Raw genomic sequence first — 25,914 nt, 5'->3', positions numbered from 1 at the left:
GGTCATTTTCGCAGAAACCTCAAGCATACTGATTTCCAATTTGCATGAACAGGATTTTGCAGAAACATTCCTTCTCACATGAATTTTTCAGCCTGGGCTCCAACTTGCTGACATCAATGGAGAAAAACTTGTTGACTTTGCCAGGCGTAGAACTGGGTTATCAGGGCATCCCAAGCAGATTTGTAACAAAATCATTGGCTTGAATATTGACATTTCCACTCTTCTATCTTTAGGCATGGTAAAGAAAGAAATACTTCTTGCAAGAAAAAGCTCTGGTCAAGCATAACTACCAAGTCAGCTATATTTCAATACAAACAGTAAGGTAAATCATTATGCAGTGGTTATATTGTATTAAAGTACACATTGGCATTATTTCATACCAGGTTTTAGGCTTTCCAATTCTATTCAATTCTATTTTTTTTTTTTTACCTGGCAATGCTTTTCAACTTAGTACAATGCAAAATATAGTGAACTGGTACAACCTTGGGGTTTGGGCTGAATGCCATTTGTTGGCCCTACAGCAACTGGAGCCAATAAAACAGGGCTTATTTGCAGCAGGAAACTACCTGAACAACTGTTCTCAAAGGAAGATGGTGAACTCCTGGAGAAGTGGGAAACAATCCCACAGAAAAGAGAAAGCCACACCTGTAAGCTTCAGGTATTTCCTTATTATGAAACTTGATCTTGGGGACACAAGACATACTTACTCAGCATTTTTCTCACTTCTTGCTGCCAGAAATAGGTGATTTATTTGAAGCATACGCAAAGTTAACTCTCTGTCGAGACCACCATTTCGCAACAACCTGATCTTTTCTGTTTATTAGCAGAGGCTGGACCTAAATTTTTCAATACTATATACACAGACCTATATAATTTGAGCTAGAAGAATACTGCCATAATTGACAAGAATAGGTGCGGCCAAATGTCTTCTCATGCGGTTCAGAGATATCACAGTCAGGCAACATCTTCTCAAAACATAACGAAAGATGACACTTCATCAGACAACGTAGATGTGCCAGGCAATAAATCCTGCAGCAGAAGGCTCCTTCCTATTTTAATTCTAGTCGTCACCAATCGAGAGATACAATTGTCTTTCTCAAGACAGACACAGGAGAGGTGAAACCAAAGCAAACACCTCAAGTAACTGAAAAAACACAGAAATGCTCAGGGTTTCATTTAAAACCTGGTGTACTTGTCCTAGTCTAACAAAAATAGCCCACCCCACTGTTTGCACAATTCCTGAGATCAGTAGATCCTATCCTGCAGCTGCCTGCACTATTCAGAACAGCAAGGAGGCTTGTTTCAGTTGGGCATATCCATCTGCCTCCCCCTCCCCTTTTAATAGATGCATCATTTCAGCCCCAAGTATGGAACAGGTTGGAGATCTCCCCCACTGTGACTCACATATCTGTGCACTACTGACCATGAAAAGGTGTCCCCACAGCTTTGGTACTCTGCTCTATTCTAGGATCTTTCATCTAAATGTTAGCAAACAAAGCTGCTTTGCAGCACTCCACAATAATGGTTTTTATCTGGCATGTGACCATTGCTGCTGTCAGGGCATGAAGAAAGGGTTTTCATGTATGTAGCAGCACAGACCAGCATGAACTACAAAAAAATCCATCTAAACCCAGAGTAAACACTTGGTCACTTTGTCCATGCCAAGTTCTATGTTTTACTGGTTACAGCACCAGATTTATCCAAGCTACCTAGTTTAAAGCTATAGATATGTTACTGCTGTGTGGATTGGTCTTGAGGTAAGAAGTTTTAGCTTTCCATCCACAGCCACAAGATTAGGCACCTACAGAGTGCAAAATAAGATCCCAATGACTGGTCCTCAGGTTCTCCAGCTAATAAGAAAAAAATCAAGCAGTGGCAGCAGTAAAAGTCAGAAGAGTTCTCTTAAAGAACAGATTCAGACATATTATCTAGTAAAATCTACTTGTGTATCAGTGGCCACTTTTCCTTTAGAAGAAATGCTCCAAGGCTCCTTCAGTTCTAGCAGTTCAGAGTTCACAAATAACCCTTTGACCAGAAGCCAGTGTGCATTCAGCAAGGATATATGGCCTACCAGGATCAGGACTCAAACCAGCTTGCTTCTCCTTCTTGTTCTTCCACAGCTCCCTGCATGCCTGTGGGTAAATCACTCAATCTTCCCGTGCCTAAATTCCACATTTGTATAGGAGGGATAATAACTCTTCACTACTACAGAGGGCCATTGCCAGGCTACATTTACTAGTGATTGACAGAAGCCTAGGTCCTACAGACAAGCACCAAAAAAAAATCACCCCTCTGCCCCAAATGCTTTATGAAAAACAAATGTTCCTTAAAAAACAGGTTTCAGATTCAGTTCCCTAGTAGTTATCACAAAGAGCAGCAATTTAACAAAAACTCTACAAATGTAAAAAAAATCCCAACACAATTTGACAATGTCCTTTCAACCTGACATTTAAAAAAACTACATGCACATATACACATGATAATGACAAGTGAACAAAAAAGGTGGGCAATATAGTTCCTTCTAGCTTAAAAAAAAAAAAAAAATTACAGTGCACTCAGTTTGCCAGTTTAATAGGTGATGTGACAGGTCCTTAGTTCATCTTGGGACAATTTGAGAACAGAATGATTAGCAGTGTATGATGACAGTGATCACTAGCTGGTTCCTGGAGAGCTGATAAGTTATTAAGCTAAACAATGCATCACTATTATGAGCGAGTCAGCGCACTAACTGTAATTTCCTTGAAAGCTGAGCGGTGCATGATTATACTTGTCCACTCAGACTCCCTGCTGGCAGCTCCGAACTCTGCTATTGTTCTGAGCTCTAGAGTCTTCCCAGTGCCCAGGATACAGCCGCATGAAAACGTATTCTTCATATTCAGCCTTCGTTGTGGCAGCTGTCATCTGAAGGATACTGGGAAGAGACACATTGTCTGTCCTGAAGCACAGCTATTAGAGCCCCTAAAAACATGTGGTTTTGTTTGTCAGCACAAGCTACCTCTCATTTCTAGCAGAGGCAACTTCCATTTCAACAGTGCTCTAACTTTGGAATGACACATATATACCTACATGTATATTATACACATATATACATATGTGCGTTTATGTGTATTAAAAAGCCACACATACATACAAGTACATTCCTGGTTGTTTTCTTTATGAGTCTCAGGAAGGCTGCTGTTATTACTGGAAGCTCAAATGGACATCTTTCAACTCACATTTCTCTCTCAAGGTATAAGAAAAGATGACAGAGCACACACCTCCACGAACGAACCTACAAAAACTGCAAACAGAAAAAGCAAAAGAAAAAAAAAAAGGCAGCAGCTGGATGACAAGGATTTCAAGTGGCTAATACAAACATGGACTGAAAACATGCCCTTCATCTGTCCTACCAAAAAGAGGCAATTCTAGTGGTGGAGATGATGCAGGACCTGGAAAAAACACAGTCAGGTCCTACTGCAGACCTGCTTTGTGAGCTGGATAAGCCACTTGCCCTCCCATGTGCCTCAGTTTCTTCCTCTGCTGGGAAGATGACTGCAGGGATTACTGCTGCACAGTGGGACAGTGCACTGACGCTGCACTGCTGGAGAAACAGAGTAAAGCAAGTCCCTAACCCACGTCGTTATGTGGAGAGAGAAGAAGAGAGACTCCCATTTTGATTCCCTAAAATAATTCTCAGAAATGGATCTTCACTCTTGTCTGCATGAAGAGTCACACTAACCTCCTCTCCCTTTGGTGCATTTTTACCACGCTCTTGTCCTGAATGTTGTCAGCTAGTCTGTCCAGGAGGCAAAATTTTTAAAAGCCCTAAGTGTCTTCCACTCCAACAGCAACAGACATTTCAGAGTGTAAGCCCCATTGGCTTCCAATGAGCCTTGGGGTGCCAAGTGCTTAAGTCGTTTTTTTTTTAAATGGGACTTAGGTGATTCTGAAAATATTATCATGTACCTCACATTAGATTTGATATAAAGTGAACATTAAGTGGGAAGAAAACCTGACACTGAGAACATTTGACAAGTGCTTAAAAGGTAGGTCCTAATTCATTTTAAACTTTGTTTTATGTAAGACTCATTTAAGGAGCACCATGAAATTCTTTCATTGTCCTTTTCTTTGTGCTGATCCTGCAAGGAATATATAATCAGTAATATGTTTAAACAAGCCAAGGAAGAACTACCACTACTTTGAATCCAGGAACTGTTCTATTCCTGTCAATGAGTTTTTTCAAACCCACGTAAAAGGGAAAAAAACGTTTCTGTTGGCATTAAAAACACAAAATAAGCAAATGTAATATTCAAAACATGATACTAGTAATACATATAGGACAAGCATGCCCTATAGTTTTGAAAAAAGCTTAACACCATTGCTATTCACACACCTTGTACCTTTACAAATAAATTATTTCTATCCCTACAACAAGATCTAATCATCTGACCATTCTCCTGGGCAGTAAATAAAGGTTAAGAAGTCAATCATCTCTACTCCAGCTCTGAAATTAACCATCCCATAGCTGCAATACTGCAACTGTCTGTGAGCCTGTGCCATAAACATAACCAAAATGATTTGGCTTCAGAGGTGTGGGGTTTGGGGGGTTTTGTTTGTTTGGTTTTGTTTTGTTGTTTGGGTTTTTTTTCCCCCTGAACTTGGATCACACTCAGCAAGTTAACAGCAACTTCCACAACACTGGAGGTAGGAACTATTGTCTGGGGGCCAGGAATTTCATCAACTGCTTTGCTATGATCCTCCAACTACACCCTCAGTTATCCAGCCAACAGAGACTGCACCTAAAGATAGGGCCATTAACTGCTCTAAGTACTGTGGCCATCTACAAATCCGTAAGAAAAATGCATGGTTACGTTCCAGTCAGTGGGAACTCCAAAGGAGATAAACAGCAATAACATGCCATGGAAGGCTATCAAACATGGATTAACAGCCAAGGATGCATCAGTTTAAAGCCTCAGTGATACACTATAAACATAGAAGAAAATGAATTTAAAGCATATGCTCATGTACATTTCAAAAGGACACAAATCTTACACGAAGCATTTTACACATACACGCATATACTATTTATAATTGCTGATATTTTTCCTGGTTTTTTTTCCACCAATAATTAGGTCATTATCACCTTTACAATGAGATATCCATTCAAAATACACTGCTTCACAAGATCATTAAAAGCTAATAGATAACCATATTGTTTTGGGACTGTTTCATATTTAAATCATTGCCTAAGATTACAATTCAACCACCATCTGAATGAACAAAGCCATTCAAATGGGTACAGGACACACAAAGTCCTTTTACATTAGTCATTCCAGGCTGATTTCACACTCCTGTGCAAACGAAAAGTATTTCTGGCCTGTCACAGCATAAGAGCTACCAGGGGATAGCTCAGTGATTCGGCGCAAACCCTTCCCTTAGAGACTTTTATCCTTCCTTCGAGACAAGGCTTTCCCTACATACAAACACAGAGCGCTTGTCCTGGGGTCAGGCCTCAGCAGCCCCCGGATTACAGCGCCGCAATGGGTAATGTGACAAGGCATGAAGCCAACAAAATGACTGTACGTATAGGAATTATGAGGACCACTCAGAAATGCAGGGCCTTGGAGTAACTTGATACCAACATGAAGACTACAGAGAAAACTCTTTCATATAGTGTGGTTTCATCGCATGACCACTATTACAGTAAGATTTCAGAAACTGTACAATAACCAAAGCACAACTTTTACCGCAGGGCATCCACCACACAATACTGTACATTAAAGTCAAGCCAAGTTAACATTTGGACTTCATGCCATTCTAATACTTTCCCTTACTTACGTCAGGGACATAAATAAAACTCCTGTGTAGAGGACTTGGGTAGAAGCAGCTTCATTAGCCTTGTACATCCATCTAAGACCATTACAAATTGTAATTCAGCTCTCTGCACTGGTACAGAAGTGAGTACATGCCCTTTCCCAAGGCAAGCTTTGCTCTTACCCAGCTATTGAATTTTTTGGCTTCTAGTTTGTTTAAGTGAGAGCAGCCTTGAGGCTGCTCTAACTTCAGCTAATTTTTCACAGTTTACAGCCAATAAGCAGTTTCACCTGAAACGCTCGCAAAGAAACATAAAGGACCAATAAATTACTGCAGTAGACAGTTTCTCCTCCAGACCAACAGTTTTCTCCAACACTGAGAGGTTGTACAATCTCACTCAAGTTCAAAAAACACTTTGTCCTGTTTAAATGAGATATTAAATTACACATTATAATGCTATGCAGAAAGTAACACCAAATGGAGCAAAGCATTACAATGTCAACAAGGTCAACAACATGTTAACACAGAAAAGAGCAAACCTGCATGCACGGCTTTAAGTACAAGATCCAACTGGACAAAATCCTGAGCAACCTGCCCTAGTTGACTCTGCCTTGAGCTGGGGGGTTGGGCTAGATGATCTTCAGAGATCCTTCTCAACCTCAACCATTCTGTGAAAATGTGCTATTTTCTAATTTTGTGACAACAGCATGGTCCCAGGCTTAGACTGAAAACAACACAAAAAGGTTAAGGCTCCACTATGGCATTAACTGTCCAAGTCCTGTGTGATGCTCCCAGGTCGTTATGAGACATTCATGCTCATTCACCAAGCCAACTCTGTGCTTTGTGATCTTCTGATCCTCTTCCCCGCCCCCCCCCCCCCCCCCGCTCCCCTCCAGAAAACCATAAACCCTGCTTTGGTCAAGCTGAATTCTTGCTAACTTCTTCTGTGCTTAGCCAAAATTATACTCGTCTAGCAAAGTGGTTCCTGGCAGTCATCAAAATACTGTTACACCTGTATACCAGAAATACTGAAAAGAAACTAACCATTTAAAAAACAACTCTGGGTCAAAAATGATTCTCTGTTCTTTAGGATTCCAGTTGTTCTGTACATTTGTACCTACCATTACCTTGCCTGCAATGCAGGTAACTCAAATCCATTTAATTTTCAGAATAATGTATTAATTTCATTTCCACAGAAATTGCTATAGACTGTCTACACTGCTGAGTTTTGCCTCAAAAAAGACCTCTTAACAAAAACAATAATCTATCCAATTCGTGTTTCCTTAGTCCATAAAATGGAAATATTGCAAAACACACAGTCCCACCACTCACCGCAGAAAATCATTCACTAAATAGTCTAAAACCTGAAGTAAGCTCAGGGGAGAAAGAGCCACATGCGTATGGTTTCACACCTTGCTAGCTCAGCAGATGCAAACAAGCCACACACATTAAAGCTCTGCTTGGCTTATGAAAATGCCAAATGGGTAATAACATGCAACTCAAAACACATCATCTCAGTATATCATAAACTGTCCTAAATTTATCCCCAGAGCGGTGAAACACAGGTTAATTCTAACATTTCCCTTTTGCAACCATGTCGTTCAAACGTGAAAACAATTAAAAGCATAATTTTATTTTAACGTTAGCTAATCTGATTTAAAGATACCCAAAATCATTTTTGGAGTGATGGCATCTTAGGTGTAAATAAGATAATTTAAACAACAATTATCAAAAGAAGTGTGTTTGCTGCTGAAACTCCAAAGCAAATTAAATAAGTCAGCTGAGGAGAAATTGGTGGCAAAGCAACTGGAACCAGTCCATTTACGCAATAAGCCAGATTTTGACAGCAACAGCATCTTCTGCAAGAAGGGAGAATATTTTCCTCATTTCAAATTACTCGGTTTAGTTCAGAACAATCACTAGTTCATACTAGGTTGAGAAACAAATTAGGAACTGAAAAAGCAAGTAAATTTGGTTTTTTTCTGCCAGTATGCAAACAAGAAGTAGGTGTGGGAGGCTAGCTCTAATGCCTTGACAAGCATAGTCTCAAGTCACCATCACTTTCGTTTGTTTAGCACAGGTCACATTACACTGCTTAGTTATAAACACAAAATAGGCTGAGATTTTTTTCCTAAATACTCAGCACATTTAATATTGCTTATTAGTTTAAAAACAGCAAATGAAAATGTTTGTTTTCCATGTTACAATCAAACTCCAATTTCCACCCAAAAGCAGCTTGAAAAAGATCACAACTGAAAGATTAATCATGTAATAAGCCATCCATCATTTTCAAAAAAGCATGAAAATAAAGAATAAGTAAATCTATGTAAATGTATACAGTTGCTTAGATGCATACAGAGTATATCCTTCTCATTATTAAGAACAACCTTTTTTACTTTTTGCCAAGACTACATTTATTTGCAAGAGAGTGCCTTGGAGGTTATCAAAAGAGAAGAGTCAATCTTTCTTTAGGAGAAGAAATAAAAGCTACAAATGTTAAACAAGATTAACATGGGCCATTTCAATCAAGGTCTCTGACTTGTCTACTACAACCAACTCACCCTGTAAAACAGGATACATGTGTGGCATAATAAAGGAGTTGAATACTCATCTTTTAACCACAGAACTAGGATAAATATTCAGGTATCACTAAAACCAGTGCATATCATTACCCAGATTCTCTGACAAACACCATTTCCAAAAAGTGTGAACAGAAAAAGACAGGGAGAATCACACCTCTGTTTTACCTGTTCTATCCATGTCAAAACTTGTAAATTTTCCCCTCCCAGCTTTAGAGATTCCCCCAGTATCACAATATTTTTAATTCACCTATTTGAATACTTTATATAAGACTTAAAGGTTGTATTTTACTCTAAACTCAAGTGGTATAGCTTGCAACACCTTCTGACGTCCCTGGTATCCTTTGTAACGAGGACACTAAAACTTTGCAGACAAAGAAAATAAACTTTTCCTTTAAAGTTATATCTTGATCAAACACACATTCACAATTACAAGAGGGTTGAGTTCCTACTTTATAAACAACTTGTATTGAAAGAATTTGGGTCGAGGACAGCCTACCACCAATAACAGCCTACATCTCCCTACAATTACTGGCCAATATGTAGCACAAGTATCTTAAAAACGTGTACTCCACAACATTAACAAAACTTAATTGGACTGCAAAGGTCTGAAAAAAATCATTTTGCCTACTGAGATGTCCCCACAAAAGCGTACCTCAGAAGTGCCCAAAAAGATTAACAAATGGTTTGCTGCCACCAAGCAAACTCACCACTTCTCTTTTCCATGTGCCAACTTTGTGCTAAATAGCAACTCTGATATCTCAGCATTACTGCTGTGAGCCTTCTAAAGCAGGTTGCAGTTCAGAAGGAGGCTTTTTATTTTAATCTCTAGTAAAGCACATTTAACAGACCAAAGTAAGGAAGTCAGTTCTAGTTGGTGAGGAAGCTTAGGCATTCACTGCTTTTCTTTGGATGTGAAAATAAAACTTTATCAACCAGTACAAAATGTTTATTATACACCAGACCACAAAAATGAGATCAGATTCTCTGTTTCCACGGTCAGCACAGTAAAACTTTGTGCAGTATGTCTGAAACTAACAAGGGATTGTATAGTCATGAAACAGCCTTAATCAATCTTTATTTCTTTTGTGCCATAATAAAACATTTTTGTCTCTTATTTTCTCTCTTAACAAATATATCTTATAGTTGGCTACACAAAACCAAGCTGAGCTTGGGGGGAGGAGAGATCTTTTTTACTTTGAAATGATAACTGCAACTTACAGGCTTTGCTCTGTTGATTCTGAACTGCAATGAATGGAGTTATTTCCTCACATTCCTGTTGTATAATTCTTCCTTTACCAGCCTTCAGCTATCAGCAGATCAGAGCTGGAGTTTACTCTGGAGTTGGCAGTAAACAAAAGAACAAATCTGCACTGTTTCCTCTGAAAAAAGAAATTGTAGCCCTTTTCCAAATACATTAAAACACTGAAACATGCAGGACGATTAAGGAGTTGTGTATTAGATAAATGAGGTAGTGTGCTCAACAGATTAAAAAAAAAAGAGAAGAATTAAGTGGAAAGATTTACATATTTATAGAGCACAAACAAGGCGTTGTCAAATAGTTCCAGCCATCAAATGGAGCCTAATTTAAGTTATAACCCAGTGGAAGGAGCAGCCTGTGGACTCAGACTATTGTGTTAGTGAACAACTCAGCTGTTACTTCTTGATGACGAATGCACAATAGTCATACTTTTCCTTAACAGACCTGCGATACATTTGCTCTACTGCTGAAGCATAAGAGCACCCAGCTTGCAGGAGAAGCCATCTAGGAACTATGAAAAGCCACGTTTTTCATTTAAATATTGACTTACATCTGGAAGTAATAAATATCCAGCTGAAGGGATCTTTAATGAGTTACATGGAAAAAGATAAATACTTTTTCCTCTTTTTTATTTCTCAGCTCAACATCAGTGGGCAGCAGTGTTGTTTCCTTTACATCACTGATATTGTACGTTATCCCCAGATGATGTATTACATCTATGCAACAGCTCTGCCAATGGATAGAAACAGTTTAGCATGGGAAATAAGGAAAAACAACCAGGCCACTACAAACTACAGCCAGGTATTTATTTATTTAAAAGGCAAATGTCCAAGTTCAGATAAGGAGAAAAAAAAAAAAAAATCTTAAAAAAATGAACAGCCCTGTTAAAACATCCAATATCTAAACCATTTCTCCAGCACATAGTGCTCCCCAGCATTACACTGTGGGTTTGATCCAGTACTTCTGTTCCACCTTTTGAATCTCGTTTACTTTCTAAGCACTCCTGTCAGCTTCTGACTTGGCATCAGCCTTAGCCTGATGGGACCACATGGTAGGTTGAGGACTGCATGACAAGACTGCCAGGCAAAGAAAGACATAAAATAAGGCAGTGCCCCACTGGTCGGCCCATGTGCCAGAAGCAGAAAAGAAAGGGAAATAATAACAACATTTGTAGATAAACAATAAGAGACCATCAGGAAGGAAACCTGCTCTTTCCAAGGTTTAATGTATTAAAACACTGCAGAATGTTCTCACAGCCCAGCGTCAGCTGAAACATGCAGCAGCCCTGAACACAAATTGATGACATTCACAATTAAAGAGCTTATGTTCTTCATTACCCAAACAAGTAACTTCTATTCTCTCTCCTTCTCATTTATCTGATTCTCACTAGCTCTCACTCAGCCTGAATATCCACCAGCAAGTTCAGCACCATACATGCACACGGTGATGCAAACAAGGCGGCAAAGTGCTCTGGGGAAGGGCAGGCAGGCAGCTTTAGCCATGAGGCTTCCCATCACTCCAGCCTCCTGTGGTGTCTGGACATCAGGGCTCGGTCCTTCTGTAACAGATGGTCACCAAGTCAGACTAAAAAAGAAGTCCCCAAACCTTAGATATCACACACAAATACAACCCCAGGGAAAAAAAAAAAAAAAAAAAAGAAAAAAAGAAAAAAAAGAAAAAAAAAGAAATCAAGACATTTGGGAGTCTTTGCCACACCAAAAGAAAACACAAGCAACCTGTTTTACATGAGTAAACACTGTCTTATAACTTGCAAAAGCCTTTTTTCAGTGGTCTTCCTAGGACATACAGGATGGCAGAAGCTCAGGGCGGGGGGGAGGTTTTAACAACAGGAGTAACTTGCCTTTGCCAGATGATCACCCAATGTTGCAGACCAATCTGTATTTCATACAAGGACATAAATGACATTTGTTTGTCTGAGTTCATACTAAAGTAAACAGACTACTGATCTCTTGAATGTCCTCAAATGATGCACAGGTACATTTTAAGCACTTGTTTCTCCTATTATGCTCTGAAATCTAAAATAGACCTTTTATTACAGTATCTCCAATTTCAGGACACCTAGGCAGTAAACAAGTGATCAGGGAATGAGAAACACTTATATTAATAGCAACAACACACTGTTCATAAGCAGAGGTGTCAATTATTACTAAGCAAAATGGATAGATTACCAAAAATACCACCACAAACTTAGCAAAGATAACAAATCTAGTTTCATTTTTTGTTCAAAGACCAAAGAAAATCCAGCTTATTTTGTACAGTTTATCATTGTTTACTTCTTGCTACATTTTTGTTAGAATGAGTATTTTTAAGCACCTCTCCACTCTAAGAATACCTCCTGCCTCTGAGCATCCCATGGCAGAGGCTGCATGACAAGCAGCGTTGAACATGGGGCAGAGCCCAGCCTGGCTCTTCCACCCTATCCAGCTTCTCTGGGAAGCACCTCACACGCAGGGCCAGCCTTCTGTATTTAGTGCCAAATCTGCAAGCTTGCAAAGTGCCTGTAATTCTGCTTCAAGTCACCAATATACACAAACTGCACCCCTAGAAGAAGACCTAAGCATCTTGGAAAACAAACCAGACTGACAGATGCTTTTGAAATGGCTGCCTTAAACACTTCTGTGACCAAGGTTCCATCCTTTACACATGCAGAACTTGTAGGTCATTATTTCAGTGTGCTGAAGAGAAGGAACATCTCAAACTAAACAGTATCAGAAAATTCTCGGAGATCTTAAAATTTGTGATGCTAAACACATGACCTACAATTATTTTAACTGCCCAGCCCTGTGAACAAACTAATCTCCCAACTTCATCCTGGTTACAACTTAATAGCATTATAATTTAAATAATAGCTTTTTCCCTCAGCTACTTTTTTTTCACTGTTTACCACCAAATCTCTATATTAGGTACCGGAACGGAGAGAGGAAAGGCTACTTGTTAACTCGTTGACTCCAGATGTTCAAGGCTCTACCAAAGCATTACCCAGAAATCAGGCTAATTACATTATACAGATACAGTGCTCGGAAGAACCCTGACCCCACTTTATTCTCCAGGACTTAAACTCTCCACATATTTTTATATACACTCAAAAGACAAGGTCAGGCTCACCTTCCTTCTCCCTACTGCATGCACTGGTGGCTCAGTGCAAGCATTATCCAAGACTGTCCTTCCTCCCCCCTCCATTCAGATTTAATTCCTATGCAGTAATAGGAGATGCAGTTAAAAATATTTTGTAATTAGGAAAAAAAAAACCCCAAGACAGGAATGTAGCAGCACATTAGTATGTCTATCAAGTCCTCAAGCAGGTTACTTGTGGCACATCACCCAATAGCATGTGATGGTTTAACTCTGACCAAGGAAGCAGAGACACTTAATTTTGGTGGGAGGAAAGCTGTTCTTTTTGCAGCACACAGGGAGCTGAAGGTGGGAGTTTACAGCTAAGCACAGTTCTCTGCCCCAGAGAACTAACATTTACAGAGGCACGTACAAAAGAAAAAGGACGGAATGTTAAAACCAGGCACAGTTGTTATATTTACATATATAAACATGCGGCACGCCTTCTGAATAGGTGAAGATCCTTGGCACCAAGGAACTCTCAAGCCAAACACAGACACAACACAAGCAGTAAAACACTAGGATGATGATGACAGCAACAGCAAAAAGATTAGACACATGCAAATCTTCCGCATGCAACTGAAAATTACACAGATCTGATCCTCCACTAGGGTGCCTGGCAGAGCTCAGCTGAAATCAATAGGTCTGCACTTAACCTACACAAGCAGAGCATCAAGAGCACGTTGCTCAGCGTAACTGCTTCGGAGTTTCACTATTATTTATTTCTGGACTACCTGTCTTAATGCAACTTTGCATAAAATACCTGAATGCCTAACTTAAAGTTATGATTAATAGTGTTTTTCTTTCAGCTCAGTTCAGCCCACCACTTTATTCACTCCTGGTCTCACCTCTTCACCTCGTTAACTGCTTTCTTGCTTCTGGCCATCGGAACAGTTCCAAAATCGCTGTTCTTTGTTCAAAAAAATACTGCTATTGTAACAGAAGCTAAATTAAAAGACTCATGTCATGAACAAGGGCAGACTGAAAGTGGCAAAAGGCCAAATAAAAAGAGGGAGATTTGTTACTTTTCCTTCCCAAGAGGATTAAGGAAAATGTATAAGATTTTAAAAATTGTTCCAGCCCTTTTCCCTGGTGTATGAGAACATGAAAGAGACTCCAATACTCCCTCCAGATCACTTCTCAGAAGAGCCTCTGTAAAAATTGTAGTTTCTTGCATGACTATCATAAAGATACTGATGATGTCATTGCCACTTCTTTGGACCACATCTGTCCCACAAATCATTATATTTCTTACTGGCAGCCTTGCAGCACAGGTAAAAACTCTGTTTAAAGTCTCACTGGGAAAAACGTAGGTGGTATAAGTAACTGGCACCTTTGCTATCTTATCAGAAAAGATTAGCAGGGATGTAGGCCACCTTCACCTTTCATCCCCCAAGTGGTCCTTTTCAGATGGGGTGGTTGGGAAGGGAGATTTGTCTTGCACCCACATAAAAAGTTGCTGTCTCCTGGGCACATTCACTTCTTAAAGGAGAAGGAAAAAGAAACAGTGGGATCGTAAATGTATGGAGTTACATCTCCCAGAGACCCTCACCTTCTTCATATACAGTGTTCATCAGAGCAGAAGGTCTGTGGGGCTGGGACCTTGTTTGCCTCAGGGCATGTAAAAAGCACACAGGAGAAAGCAGTATTTCAGTACTGTCAGTTGTCTTAAGAATGACACAAACAAGCTTCCCCTTCTCTCCCCTGCATCTCTACTGTCTGCAAAAAACAACAAAACAAACAAAAGGGAAATAAATAGAAGTTTCCCATGTCAACAAACCTTTCCACAAACAGTTTTTTGTTCCTGACCAGTGAGATTCCATGAAAGCTAGGGAAAGATTATTGATGCTCCCTGTGCATGGAAGGGGTCAGACACCACACCAACCAGAGGCAATACCAAACTGTCAAGTGCTGCACCCAAATGCAGGACAAGGTATCACACCCCAAAGTGCTTATCTTACTGCCCTAACCCTTTCACAGCTCTCTAATGTTGAAGATGTGAAATGCAGTGTGAAACAAAAAGACGACAGGACCATCTCTGAACTTAAAATAATAAAAAGAACCCCCCCCCCCCCCCCAAACCCAGTCTACACATTAGGAGTGACAGATTTAAAGGTTTCACTGTTCACATTGACAGTGACATTTTAAGCACGGGAAAGGGAGCAACAACCCCTACAAAAAAACAGTAACTGCTTTCTATTATGATGAAACAACACATTAAAAATAGAAATTTAAGACTGAAGAGCCTTTAATGCCCTGTTGAGTATTCAGGGACAGCAGTAAACAAGGTGCTGATATACTTTACACTGCAAACAATGTTAGTGGTGAGCCAAATGGGATGAGCCCCAAATCAGAGTGAAATTTCAATGCATGAAGTTTAACTGTAAGATAAGGGACTGTGATCAAATTACACCACAAATAGATCTATTCATCTGTAAGCATTATCGCAGAGAGAGGATTGAATTACAGCTTGGAATAAAACAATTTAAGAAATAAAAAGCAAATTTATTATCTATTTGTTATTTTCCTACTGCCAAAGAAAATGTCCCACCTTCATACAAGAATGCTATCCAAGATGAACCTGGGGAGAAAACTGAAATACTAATTATCAGGCTGGAAAAACAAGAAGAGTTTGAGTTGTGTTATTTACATTCCCATTCCTCTTTCTGAATAAAGTCAACAAGCTAAGAGAAGACACAAGAATATGCATTTGCAATTCAAGGTGTTTTGCTGTGAAAGGCCTAGGCAGCTTATATGCATTCAATAAACCGGCCAGAGTATTTTTTTTTTCTCCCCCTAAAAAAAAAAAATAAAAATTCTCACAGTGCCTTCCACTACGTTTTTCTTTTTTTTCCCCGAAAGCTATGACAATCCATATTACTCAATACCACAATTTTTAAAGAGAACCAAGAGCAAGGCAGGCAGTGCCCATCGTCCTCCTCCAATTTGGCAGCACTGAAAAAGCACCTCTTAAAACAAACACGCGTGTGGACGATTCGCTCTTTCAGTAAGTGCTGCAAAGAACAACAACCAGGAAAAAAAAAAAAAAAAAAAAAAAGAGCGAGAGCAAAAAAAAAAAAAACCACTCCTCCTCCTCTCATTGCTGTTGTTGCCTTTGTTGTCCGGCGGTCGCCCCGTGCCTGCAGCCTGCCCCGGCCGGCCCCCCCGGCCCCCACCTGTTTTCATTCATCCGCTCATCGCAGAGCAGGGCTCCCGGGCGAGGTGGCCCGGGAAGGGCAGCAGGAGGCAGGAGCCTCGCTGGGGGCTGCCCTGAAACGTTACGGGGGGACCCCGAACTCCAGCGCGGACCCCCATCATCATCTCCCAGGCTTGGGGTGGGGGTGCGTAGGGAAGACCCAGGTGTCCCCCCTCACCCCCAAAAACCCCTGCCCTCTGGCGAGGAGGGTGTCCCCCCTCACCTCAGCACCCTGACTTCTTGCAGGCAGGGTGCCCTCACCCACCCCAGCACCCTGCCGTTCTACAAGGAGGGTATGCCCCCCCACTCCAGGACCCTGCCCCCTTGCAGGAACGAGGGCACCCTGCCCCCTTGCAAGGAGGGTGCCCCCCACCCCAACGCCCTGCCCCCTTGCAAGAAGGGTCCCCCTCACCCCAGGACTCTGCCCCCTGGCAAGGAGGGGTGTCCTCCATCGCAGGACCCTGCTTTTTTTCAAGGAGGGCAGCCCCCACCCCAACAACCCACCGCCTCCCAAGAAGGAGGCTACCCTGCCCCCTTGCAAGGAAAGTGTCCCCCACCCCAGCCCCTTCGCAGGGACGGAGGGTGCCCCCCACTCCAGCACCCTGCCCCTCTGCAGGAAGGAGGGTGCCCTCCCAGCCCCCGGCCCCCTTGTAGCAAGGGGGATACCCCCCCAACACCCTGCCCCCTCGCAAGGAGGACCCCCCCGCCCCCCCCCAACACCCCGTCCCCTCGCAAGGAGGGCGCCCGCCCCCCTTACACGGAAAGTGCCCCCAGCCCCGCGCTGCCCCAGCCCCAGCACCTACCTCGTCTTGGAGGACAGGAAAGCAAGTTTGATTAATCCATAGGTAAACAACTGGATGCTCTCCTTGGCTATGCTGGCCACTCTGAGCCTGTGCTCTAGGATGTGCAGTTCCATCTTTTCCTCTTTCTCATTTGTAGTTCATCTATCCCTGGGGTTTATTTTGTGTTTTTGAATGGGGAGGGGGAGGGGGGCTGTTATTGTCGGTGCCTTTTTTTTTTTTTTTTTTTTTTTTTCCTCCCCCCCCGGCTCCTTCTCCCCCTTCCCGGCTCCGGGGGCGGGGGGGGGGGGGATGAGGGAGCAGAGGGTGCAAAAGTTGGACCGGCGGGGGAGGCCGGCGGGGCGCGGAGCGGAGCCGGGCAGGGAGGCAGCGGAGCCCGGAGTGCCGAGCAGCTGGTGCTCGCTGGAACAAACAACTTGCCACTCAACCCCGGCCCAGCGCGCCTGCGCGCTGCCCCGCCGCATGCCGGGGCTTGGAGTCCGCGCCGCCGCCGCCGCCGCCGGACGGGACGGGACGGGACGGGACGGGACGGTCCGCCCTGCCCTGCCCTGCCTTGGGGAGCGGGCCCGGACAGCCCCCCCCCGCACCGCACCCCCTCTGCCTTCCCGGGCGATTTTGACTGGTTGTTTAAAAAAAAAAAAAAAAAAAGGAAATTTATTAGAAATACTTGTAAGCGACCCGTCTTTTTTTTTTGCTTGTTTTGTTTAATTTTCATTGCACCTATCGTGCGACTCGGGCAGCGGAGGCACACAGGGCATCTGGAAAATCTTTCACAACCCAAAACCCAGCAGAAATGAGAACTTCAGAAGTTTTCAGTTCCAATAGGGAAATACTCAAATCTTACCCTGTTTATTCTTTGATGTGGCAGATAGGGAGTCCTTGTCTATTTCCCTGTGCAGCAAAAATAAAGTGGAAAAACCCCTCAATTTGCATCAAAGTATTATAGAGGTAAAATCGCAGTTGTTAAGAATGTAAAAACAATCTTGGGTGTATGACAGTTGGTAATGTTGGAAGGGCGAATGGCCTATTTGTCTCAGTCCTCACCCCACTCACTCCTCAACAAGGAGGCTGAAGGAAGGTAGGAATGGATGGACCTTCAAACCAGCACCCCAGAAATGGGGGCTGCTCTTCTCCCCAGGAGTGCCACAGGGCTGGCACCAAAACAGCGACCCCAGCCACGCTGTTTGTGAGCACCAGCTCCTCTGCACAGAGCCCCACTGATGCCACGCAGATTGAAACAGGAATTAAATTCAGGCTTGGGGTATTCTTAAAACAGGATTTGGGCCATAAACAGGATTTTAGCTTCTGTGCAGGACTCCCTCTGACTTCAGATCACACTGACTGATTCTGCCATGAACACAACAACAACAGTAATACCACCTAGATCACTATGGCACTTTTCATTAGTAGATCTCAAATAGGCTTTATAAAGACCACCAGCAGCAGCCCTTCTGCTCTATACATGGGAAAACTGAGTCACGGGATGCGTCCAAGGGCGCAAGATCAGAGGTCAGTTAGCCAAGCCCCACTCCAGGCCATTCCTCTTCCCTATACAGAAGAAAGAGCTTCTGCAGTTGTAAATTAAGCTTTTAGGGCCTGTATTCTTCTGGCAGAAATCGCTTGAATCCAGCTCTGGAGACAAGCTTCTGAAACTAGGATTTCCAAACTCTATTCTGTTAGTTCCCACTGGATGGCTGTATTTCTCCCCTGGACATGTCTGTTCTTCCTCTGCCTGTGGCCATACTTCTGAAAGGCTGTCTTAATTTTGTTATATCCCAAAAGGAAAAACTTGAAATTAGAGACATTCATATCAATAGTTAGTTGAAATCATTCAGAGGAAAGGCAACAAAGATAAAATATCAAATCTCTACTTCATTTTTTAAAAGCCTTTAAAAACTGAGGAGTTGTTTTCCTTCATTGCCTCACACAGAAGTTGAAATGACTGTAGGCGTTGCATTTTAGGAAGCTGAAGAGGATTTTTAATCTGCTTCCACTGCCAGTTCAAGGTCTTGGTCTTCAAAGCTCTGAATGTACCTGCGCCCAGCTACAAAAAGTGCCTGCACCTGCATCTACAAATCACAGAGATATCTGTGTTCCTCTGGGACAATGCAGACCACAGACTCCAGGAGGAGGCAGCCAGGGACAAAACACGCACCGTCAAGGTTGCTGTGAACTTCCAGAGGAAATCAGACAAATGTAGCCTGAATCACTTCTAGGAAATGCTGCAAAACTTTCCTCTTTTAAAAGATTTTCCATCATAATCAGGACAACATTCACAACATCAACTCTTCCCCTTCCCACTTAGAGAAAAAATATGTTGCCCCCAAGCAGAGCTTTCTCAACCCAGAGAGGCCAGACACTCCAGGAAGGCCACCAGGGATTATGCTATTACCAGTCTAATTACCACAGAAAACGCTTACATGAAACAATGAGAGATGGTAGAACAGACCCAAAGGTAAAATCAGTGGGGACCTTTTGAAGCAAGCAAATCATCAGAGACTTTGTTCTGCCTGCAGGGAAGGAGAAAAGAAGCCCTGAGTTAGTCATCTGGATTTACTAAAAAAAGAAGAATCAAGCAAACAAGCAAAAAAAAATCCCCCCAAACCCACAAAACACAAAATACTTCTTCATTTTGTAAGTTTACATCTGGTGCTCTCCAAAATTGCAATTTCTTTCCTGGGTCTGTTCAGCTGCTATGGTTTTCCAAGTCTTTCAAAGAAGGCCTGAAGGCCTGTTTGAGCTGGAAACACAGACCTCATGGCTACATGAACCTTCACATAATTGACTGTAGGAAGCATTAGGAAAATATAAAGCCCTACCAACACCCAAACTAATTTTCTACACATGAAAAATATGCCTAGCTCAGCACAGGCAAATTTTTCAAGAGCAGGCAACCTGGCAATTAGCCAAAATACTATTAAATGCCCCCTCCTCCAGCTGTCATTAGTATTCAGATCTCTCCCTCCCTTATTGCCAGGTATACCTGGGAGATTCCATGCAGGGAGCAGCCTAGAATATGTTGGTATTATATATAACATGCTATAATATCTTTTGATTATTGCAATTCCAAGTTCTCCATATTTTTGCAGCTCAAAAGGACTCACTTGGCCCAGCCACAGAGCAGGGACCTGTTGTGCAAGATGATGTAACCACGCTTTTTTATTAAAACCAAAACCCATTCCCTGCCCACACAGCTTCCAATGTCAGTTACCGCAGCACATGCTGGGCAGACAGAACAAAGAAACGGGGGGAATGGACAAGAAAACAGGAAGATGAGATAGCAGCAAAACAAATCTCAGTATGAGGACTAGGCACCATGAGTCATCTCCTGCCTGGATGGAGAGCAGAGCACTTACAAACCATCATAAGAAGATGAGATTTCTAAGTGCTCTAGGTCAGATACCCCTCATAACACTAAGCAAAATTTGGGTTTTGAAGCCTTGAGTCTAGAGGTGGTGGGGTTTTCCTGGTAGAAGAATGAAGACTGTACTTGGACTGATGCGAACTTTTCAGATAACTCAGCTTCTGCTCATGATCACAAGGACCTTCTTACTGGTGAGCAGGGCAAAAGCCATCTCCTGTTTCCCCTGGGGCACTGTTTGTCTGGAAGTGAGGTCCTCAGAAGGAATGCAGCATTTTATGAAAAACTTGAGTTCAAGAAGATGGTATATATTTTTGCCTTGAACATTTATCTCGGCAGCAACCAAGGTACAGCCAGGTACAGGTCATTGGCAGTCCTTTGGGAGACTCTAGCTCTTGTGAATCTTCAATTTTGTCTGAATGCGAGATATCTCATAAAACACACTGCTGCAGTCTAACACCCAAGTCTCTGCATGCAGATTGCTTCCAAACCAAACACTCAACAACAATCAGTATTTCAGGAAATAGAAATTTTAAAAAATGTAGAAACAGTTTAGGTGAAAGGAATGTAATTATCCATTGTGATGAACAGTTCATGAAGATCAGCACTGTACACAGAGGAAAAATAAAGGAGAATTTCTAATCACGTGAGTCATCATGTTTTATGCAGTTACTCCAAACTACAGCAGGATATTTCAGTATTATTTTATTTAGATGGTGAAAGGAAGTTCTTAAATCATCTGTGGTCTCTTCTGATACCATAAAAAAGCCCCAAATTGCCCTATTTAGTTCTCAAAGATAAAGCTGTGGTAGCCTTTTAAGATGGATTTGAACACACAGTATCTAAATTTTTGGCAATAAAACTTAATTTAAAAAAAAATAATTTAGTTTAAATTATCTCACGTGATTTGTATGACATTGCACTATTGGAAATCTAACATTCCTTTGCTTTTGGCAGAATTATGCTCTTTCAGAACCATCTGAAGTTCAACAGCATCTTGACCTTTGACTACGGCTTGTAGCAGCATCCAAGATCTAAAATAGCAGATAATACAAGTCCTAATATGAATGATGTAATGGCAATACCCTGGATAAATATGCCCAAGGCAAGATGAATCCAGTGTCACTGTTGTTTGTACTAGCATTTTCTTTTCTGCAGTAGACAGAGCATATGAAGTTCTTAGCACGTCTATAGCTCTGGTGTGAAACCAGGGTCAGTGTGCATTTCTGGGGTCCCTTTCAGACTCAGTACATAAGGGATACAGCAATCTGTTCCAGCTTCTAAGCTCAGAGAATACTTTTTGAATGCAGACTGTGTTTAAAGTTTTGAGGACTGGAGGTATCTTTAGGTCAGTCACTGGTTTTGACCAAAAGGGAAGCCATCACATTTCTTAACAGTGTTAACCAGTTTACTCTGAGATGAAAGTTACTAAGTAACTATAATTATCCTGGAACTCTTTGCTTAAGTTAAACAGGCCTTTTTGACTCAGAGAGGGTAATGCTTCTTTAGACAAACACATAAACAAAGGCACAGAAAGGCAGGCAATGAACCAAGGTCGCACCATTAGTTATTATCATTCTGGAAGTACAATTCATAGGCCACTGCTTGAACATGAGACCTCTACGAGGTTGTATGAGGCAGACAGACAGGATGGGTTTACAAGCTGCTATCTTATACTTCAGTGACAATTAGTCTCTCCTAAAAAAATAAATAATCAGTTCTTTAAGAACAATCATGTGTAAAATATTAAAAAAAAAAAAAAGGAAAAAAAAGCTTCCCAAATGATAGCTTCTGGGCTTGCTCGTGAAAAATTACCCATTTGTTTAATTGAAGAGAGCGATTTATCAGGCTAATTTCCTTCTAGCAACCAGAGACCTTTCAAAACTTGATTGCAGTTAATGTGCCAGTGTTTCAAAGCATTTTATTCAACTATCAAATAAACTAATGAAGACCTTTAATTTACTGTTGAAGTACAAAGTGGGCTGAGCAGGTCAGACATTTCATGCTCCCAGGACAGCAGAGGTGCAGATGAGACTCTGCTGTTGCCTCAGCTCCTCAGATAGGCCCAGAAGTCGTGCAAGAGAGCTGTGGGAGGCCAAACCAGTAAAAGGATGTGCAGAGGCAGCTCCCACTCTGTGTACAAGCCACGTTACCCCTAACCTGAATGACAGCAAAGAACTCCAATTAAACATTCACAAGCCAGCTTGCAAATGGAGATTGTACAATTAAATACCTTGGTCAGGAAGGACAAAACCTCACATCTTGGTTCCCCCACCTATGTTCTATGCTTTTGTGACACCTAACAGCTACTGTTCTAGAAGAACAGAAACCAATGGGACTGCCAGTACTGGGCTGGGGAAAGGAAGCTCTGGCACTTGTAATCAATGTTACATAGCTTCTGGATAGAAGAGATGAAATTGCATGTGCCTGTCATGTGTAGCTGGACACAGCAATTACCAACTGCAGTACTAACCAACTGCAAGTAACTTGCCAAAACTCAGTACACCACAAAGTGGCAGGCTAGTACTGTCCCCATCTAAGGCAAGCAAAATTTGCTCAACTTTGGCCTGTGAGGAGCCAAGCATAAATATTTGGTCTTGGTATTTTGCTCCAATTTCCTGTTCTTATAGCTAGTGGCTGGCAAAGCTTGTCCACATCCTTGGAGATTCAATGGCTATAGCCACTCCTATGAATTCCTCATTCTCAGGAACACCTAGATGCATTAAGTTGCACCTACGACTTTACTGGAAACATTCAAAGTCTGGGAGGTAAAATGATTATTAACAAAAAAAGGAAAAGTAGTGCACATGTTGCTGAACCAAAATATCACATGAGAGAGAAGCTGAAAGTTTCCTACCCAAGATGCTGGTCACACTGGTTTACTGATCAGGTGAGCTACTTAAACCTGTTTGCTACAATAAGCATTACTGAAACAGACCCAGTTCAGCCCATTAGCTCTACGCAAAACCGGGTGAAATGACTAAAGTCATGTCCACTTCATGAAGGCTGAAAAACATTGTTGACGCAAAACTGAAACAGCATGGCTCAGGATGTGGGAAGAATGTCTTCACAGCTACTAGGAGGTGTTAAAGATAACCTCATCTTCTCATTTACTTCTGATACTGAAATAGGCAATTGAAGAAAATACCATACCCCCCCCAACCCCTGCCTCCTAAAGATCAACACATCTGCAAACACATTCTGCAAACCTAAGGGAAGAAAGCCAGATTGTAGCCTGCCTTATCTCTTCTGACTTGCTAAATGTATTTCAGGCCTCAGGTATCACATGACTGTACATAACGTGGGGATACAATAACTAATGTGGCTTTCATAACGCATCAGCAGGGATCAGCAATGTTGAACAAACACCCTTATTTGCAAAAGCACCTTCCCAGCCCATGAAGCAGGTGACCTTGTCTCCCAAGGGTTACAGTGCAAAGTTAATGATCTGCAAATTAAGGATTAAAATTTGTGTGAAATCTATCCACAGCTCCCCCTTAACCTCACCGTTTTGCACTGAATTGAACAAACGCTGTCACTGCTCTATAGAAACCTAGTGCAATTAAAGAGGCCTGTTCCTGGCAATGCAAGAGGCACTGGACAGTGCATTTTCTGCAAGAAAGCACCTGTTGGTGGGGACAAGATTTCATGAGAAAGCATAGATCAGTATGTTGTTGAATGTCCTTTGTTGTACCTCCAACTGAAGAATATAACACATCTCTCACATAGTCCTGCCTAGTCATATGGTAGACGAGGTAGAACTACACAGCAATGTGGGGACTCCTAAAGACCAGGTCAATGTATAAGCTATTAACATTTTCCAGAACAGTTTTCTACACAGTGGAAAGTTCTGACTGAAATCCTGTATGCTCTGCTGGACCACAGGATTCAGGTACTCACAAGATTTAATTCTGGATGAAATGCCGCTTGGAAAAATTCCCTGCACATTGTCTCTCACATTCGCAATAAATTACATCCCATATATCTCAACGGTGAGAAGGCCTTATTTGCCCATGTATTTATAGAGTATGCACCCTATGTGCATAGAAGGCAGTACACTTCTGACCATACTATGCTTCTCTTGTAACTGGTGTAGCTAAGTTGGGCTCACATGGTTTTGCCATTTCCACTTGAGGACCCCTTGAATCTCTTGGTCAGTATAACCTCTGGATAAGTCCTGGGGCTTTTTTGACTTTGTGGGCCTGTGAACACCATGCTTTTTCCTTGCGAGGGAGTTTTGGCTGTGGCAATGCATTTACTGCTGTTGAAGCTGGCTTTAGAAGTTGCAACCTGCCCTAAGGGACTAATTCCTACACATTTGCTGTGCTAGTCAAAGGTTTTGTCTGGCTACAAGACCGACAGGGAGCTCCTGTGTCAGAGATTCAAAGAAGAGGAAACAGTGAGTATTTTAAATCCACTCTAATGCCTGCCCTCTTTAAGAGAAGCTGAGGCAAGCTGGCAGGAATCTCAGTTAGGCAAGGCGGCTTTGCTGAGACAAAGCAGGGCCTGTTGGTCATTTGTTTGTAAGAGGTGGAGGGCCTGAGCCAGCATGTCCAGGTCTCTCTTGGCAGGAGTTCCAACAGGGAAGCAGCCTGATCTTTCTAACAGCCTCCATTTCCTCCAGGACATTATCAGCATCCATTCCCTCCTGTTTATTTTCTTCAGAAGGGTCTTTTTTTACATGATTGCTTTGATACAAATGAGCCCTCCTGGAGTGATTTAGAAGATAAAGCCCAGTTGTTCCCGTAGTCTCTAACATGGGACCTGCCTTCAAATATCTCAACCCTTTTGATTCTTGACAGCACATTCCAGCAAATACTTGAAAATACTCTCCTCGTCTTGCCTCTCACACCAGGGTAAGAGTTTTAATCCGTTGTTACCCCTTGAAAACAGGATACAGCAGCATACACAACTACTCTCATGCACTCCATGGAGTTTAATACTAGAGACAGACAAAAACCAAAACGAAGGATGCACTAAAGAGACATAAAAATAACTGCACAATTAGGAAATGTACACACATTTGCCTACACAAGGCCTGCTTCTATAACACTTGGGAGTCACGTATAGTTGCTTCAGGCTCCATTTTCCAAGTGCAAAAATCATGGAAATGTCGTATCTACCAATGAGGTACCTCTGCAGAGAACTAGAAGTATGTTTTCACATCTTCAGATTGTGTGTTCCACCATGGTGACCAGGGAATACTTTTTACTTGGTTTATACACCATATCTGTAGATTCATAGATGTTGCAAGTGAGGAGTTGCTGAAACAAATTCAGCAATGAACATAACGAGCTGCAGAACTGGACCATCTTGCCTTGAATCCTGTTTCTAGAGAGTAGCAAATGCTGATGGCAGAATGCAAGAGTAAGACATTTTTGTAGCCTCTTCTGCTGCATCCTGTCTACTGTCTAACAGGTACAAAACCTCACATTCTTCTAAACCACTCTGTAAACCTTGAGCCTTTATTTTAAGAGCAAAATTTTAGTAGTAATGATCTGAGTGCCCTGAGGAACTAAAGCTGAATTGAGGAACAAAGAGTCTTTAAGACAGCAGGGGAAAAAACACTGAGATATTTTAAAATGGAACATTACAAACACTGAAAACAAGCAGACTAAAGAAATGGGACAGCAAGACACACAGGGGAGCAAGTGGAAGGAGGCAGAGTCAACTGCATTTAACTGCATAGAAAGTTTGGTTTATATAAAACATTTCCACTTCTAGGCTTAAATCATGGCTTTCCTCTGCCACTGGCCCCAATAAAAAACAACAGCAACAACAACATGAATAAC

At 41.9% G+C, this 25,914-nt stretch overlaps 1 protein-coding gene across 2 annotated transcripts in view; it reads right to left on the bottom strand.

Moving 5' to 3' along the window:
* Positions 1-17,187, bottom strand: part of CASTOR2 (cytosolic arginine sensor for mTORC1 subunit 2) — a 136,841-nt gene extending 119,654 nt beyond the window's left edge. Inside the window, exon 1 of one of the 2 annotated variants that reach the window (XM_030027126.1) lies at positions 16,765-17,187. In XM_030027126.1, the coding sequence (XP_029882986.1) occupies positions 16,765-16,877 (113 nt within the window). In that variant the 5' untranslated portion in view covers positions 16,878-17,187. The remainder of the gene's footprint in view (positions 1-16,764) is intronic. The other variant, XM_030027127.1, reaches the window with a different exon arrangement.
* Positions 17,188-25,914: the final 8,727 nt, after the last annotated feature.

Source organism: Aquila chrysaetos, chromosome 10, assembly GCF_900496995.4.
Source record: "Aquila chrysaetos chrysaetos chromosome 10, bAquChr1.4, whole genome shotgun sequence".
NCBI classification, from domain to species: Eukaryota; Metazoa; Chordata; class Aves; order Accipitriformes; family Accipitridae; genus Aquila; species Aquila chrysaetos.
The sequence above is the reverse complement of the archived record's forward strand: the minus strand, read 5'-3'. Positions and strand labels throughout refer to the sequence as shown.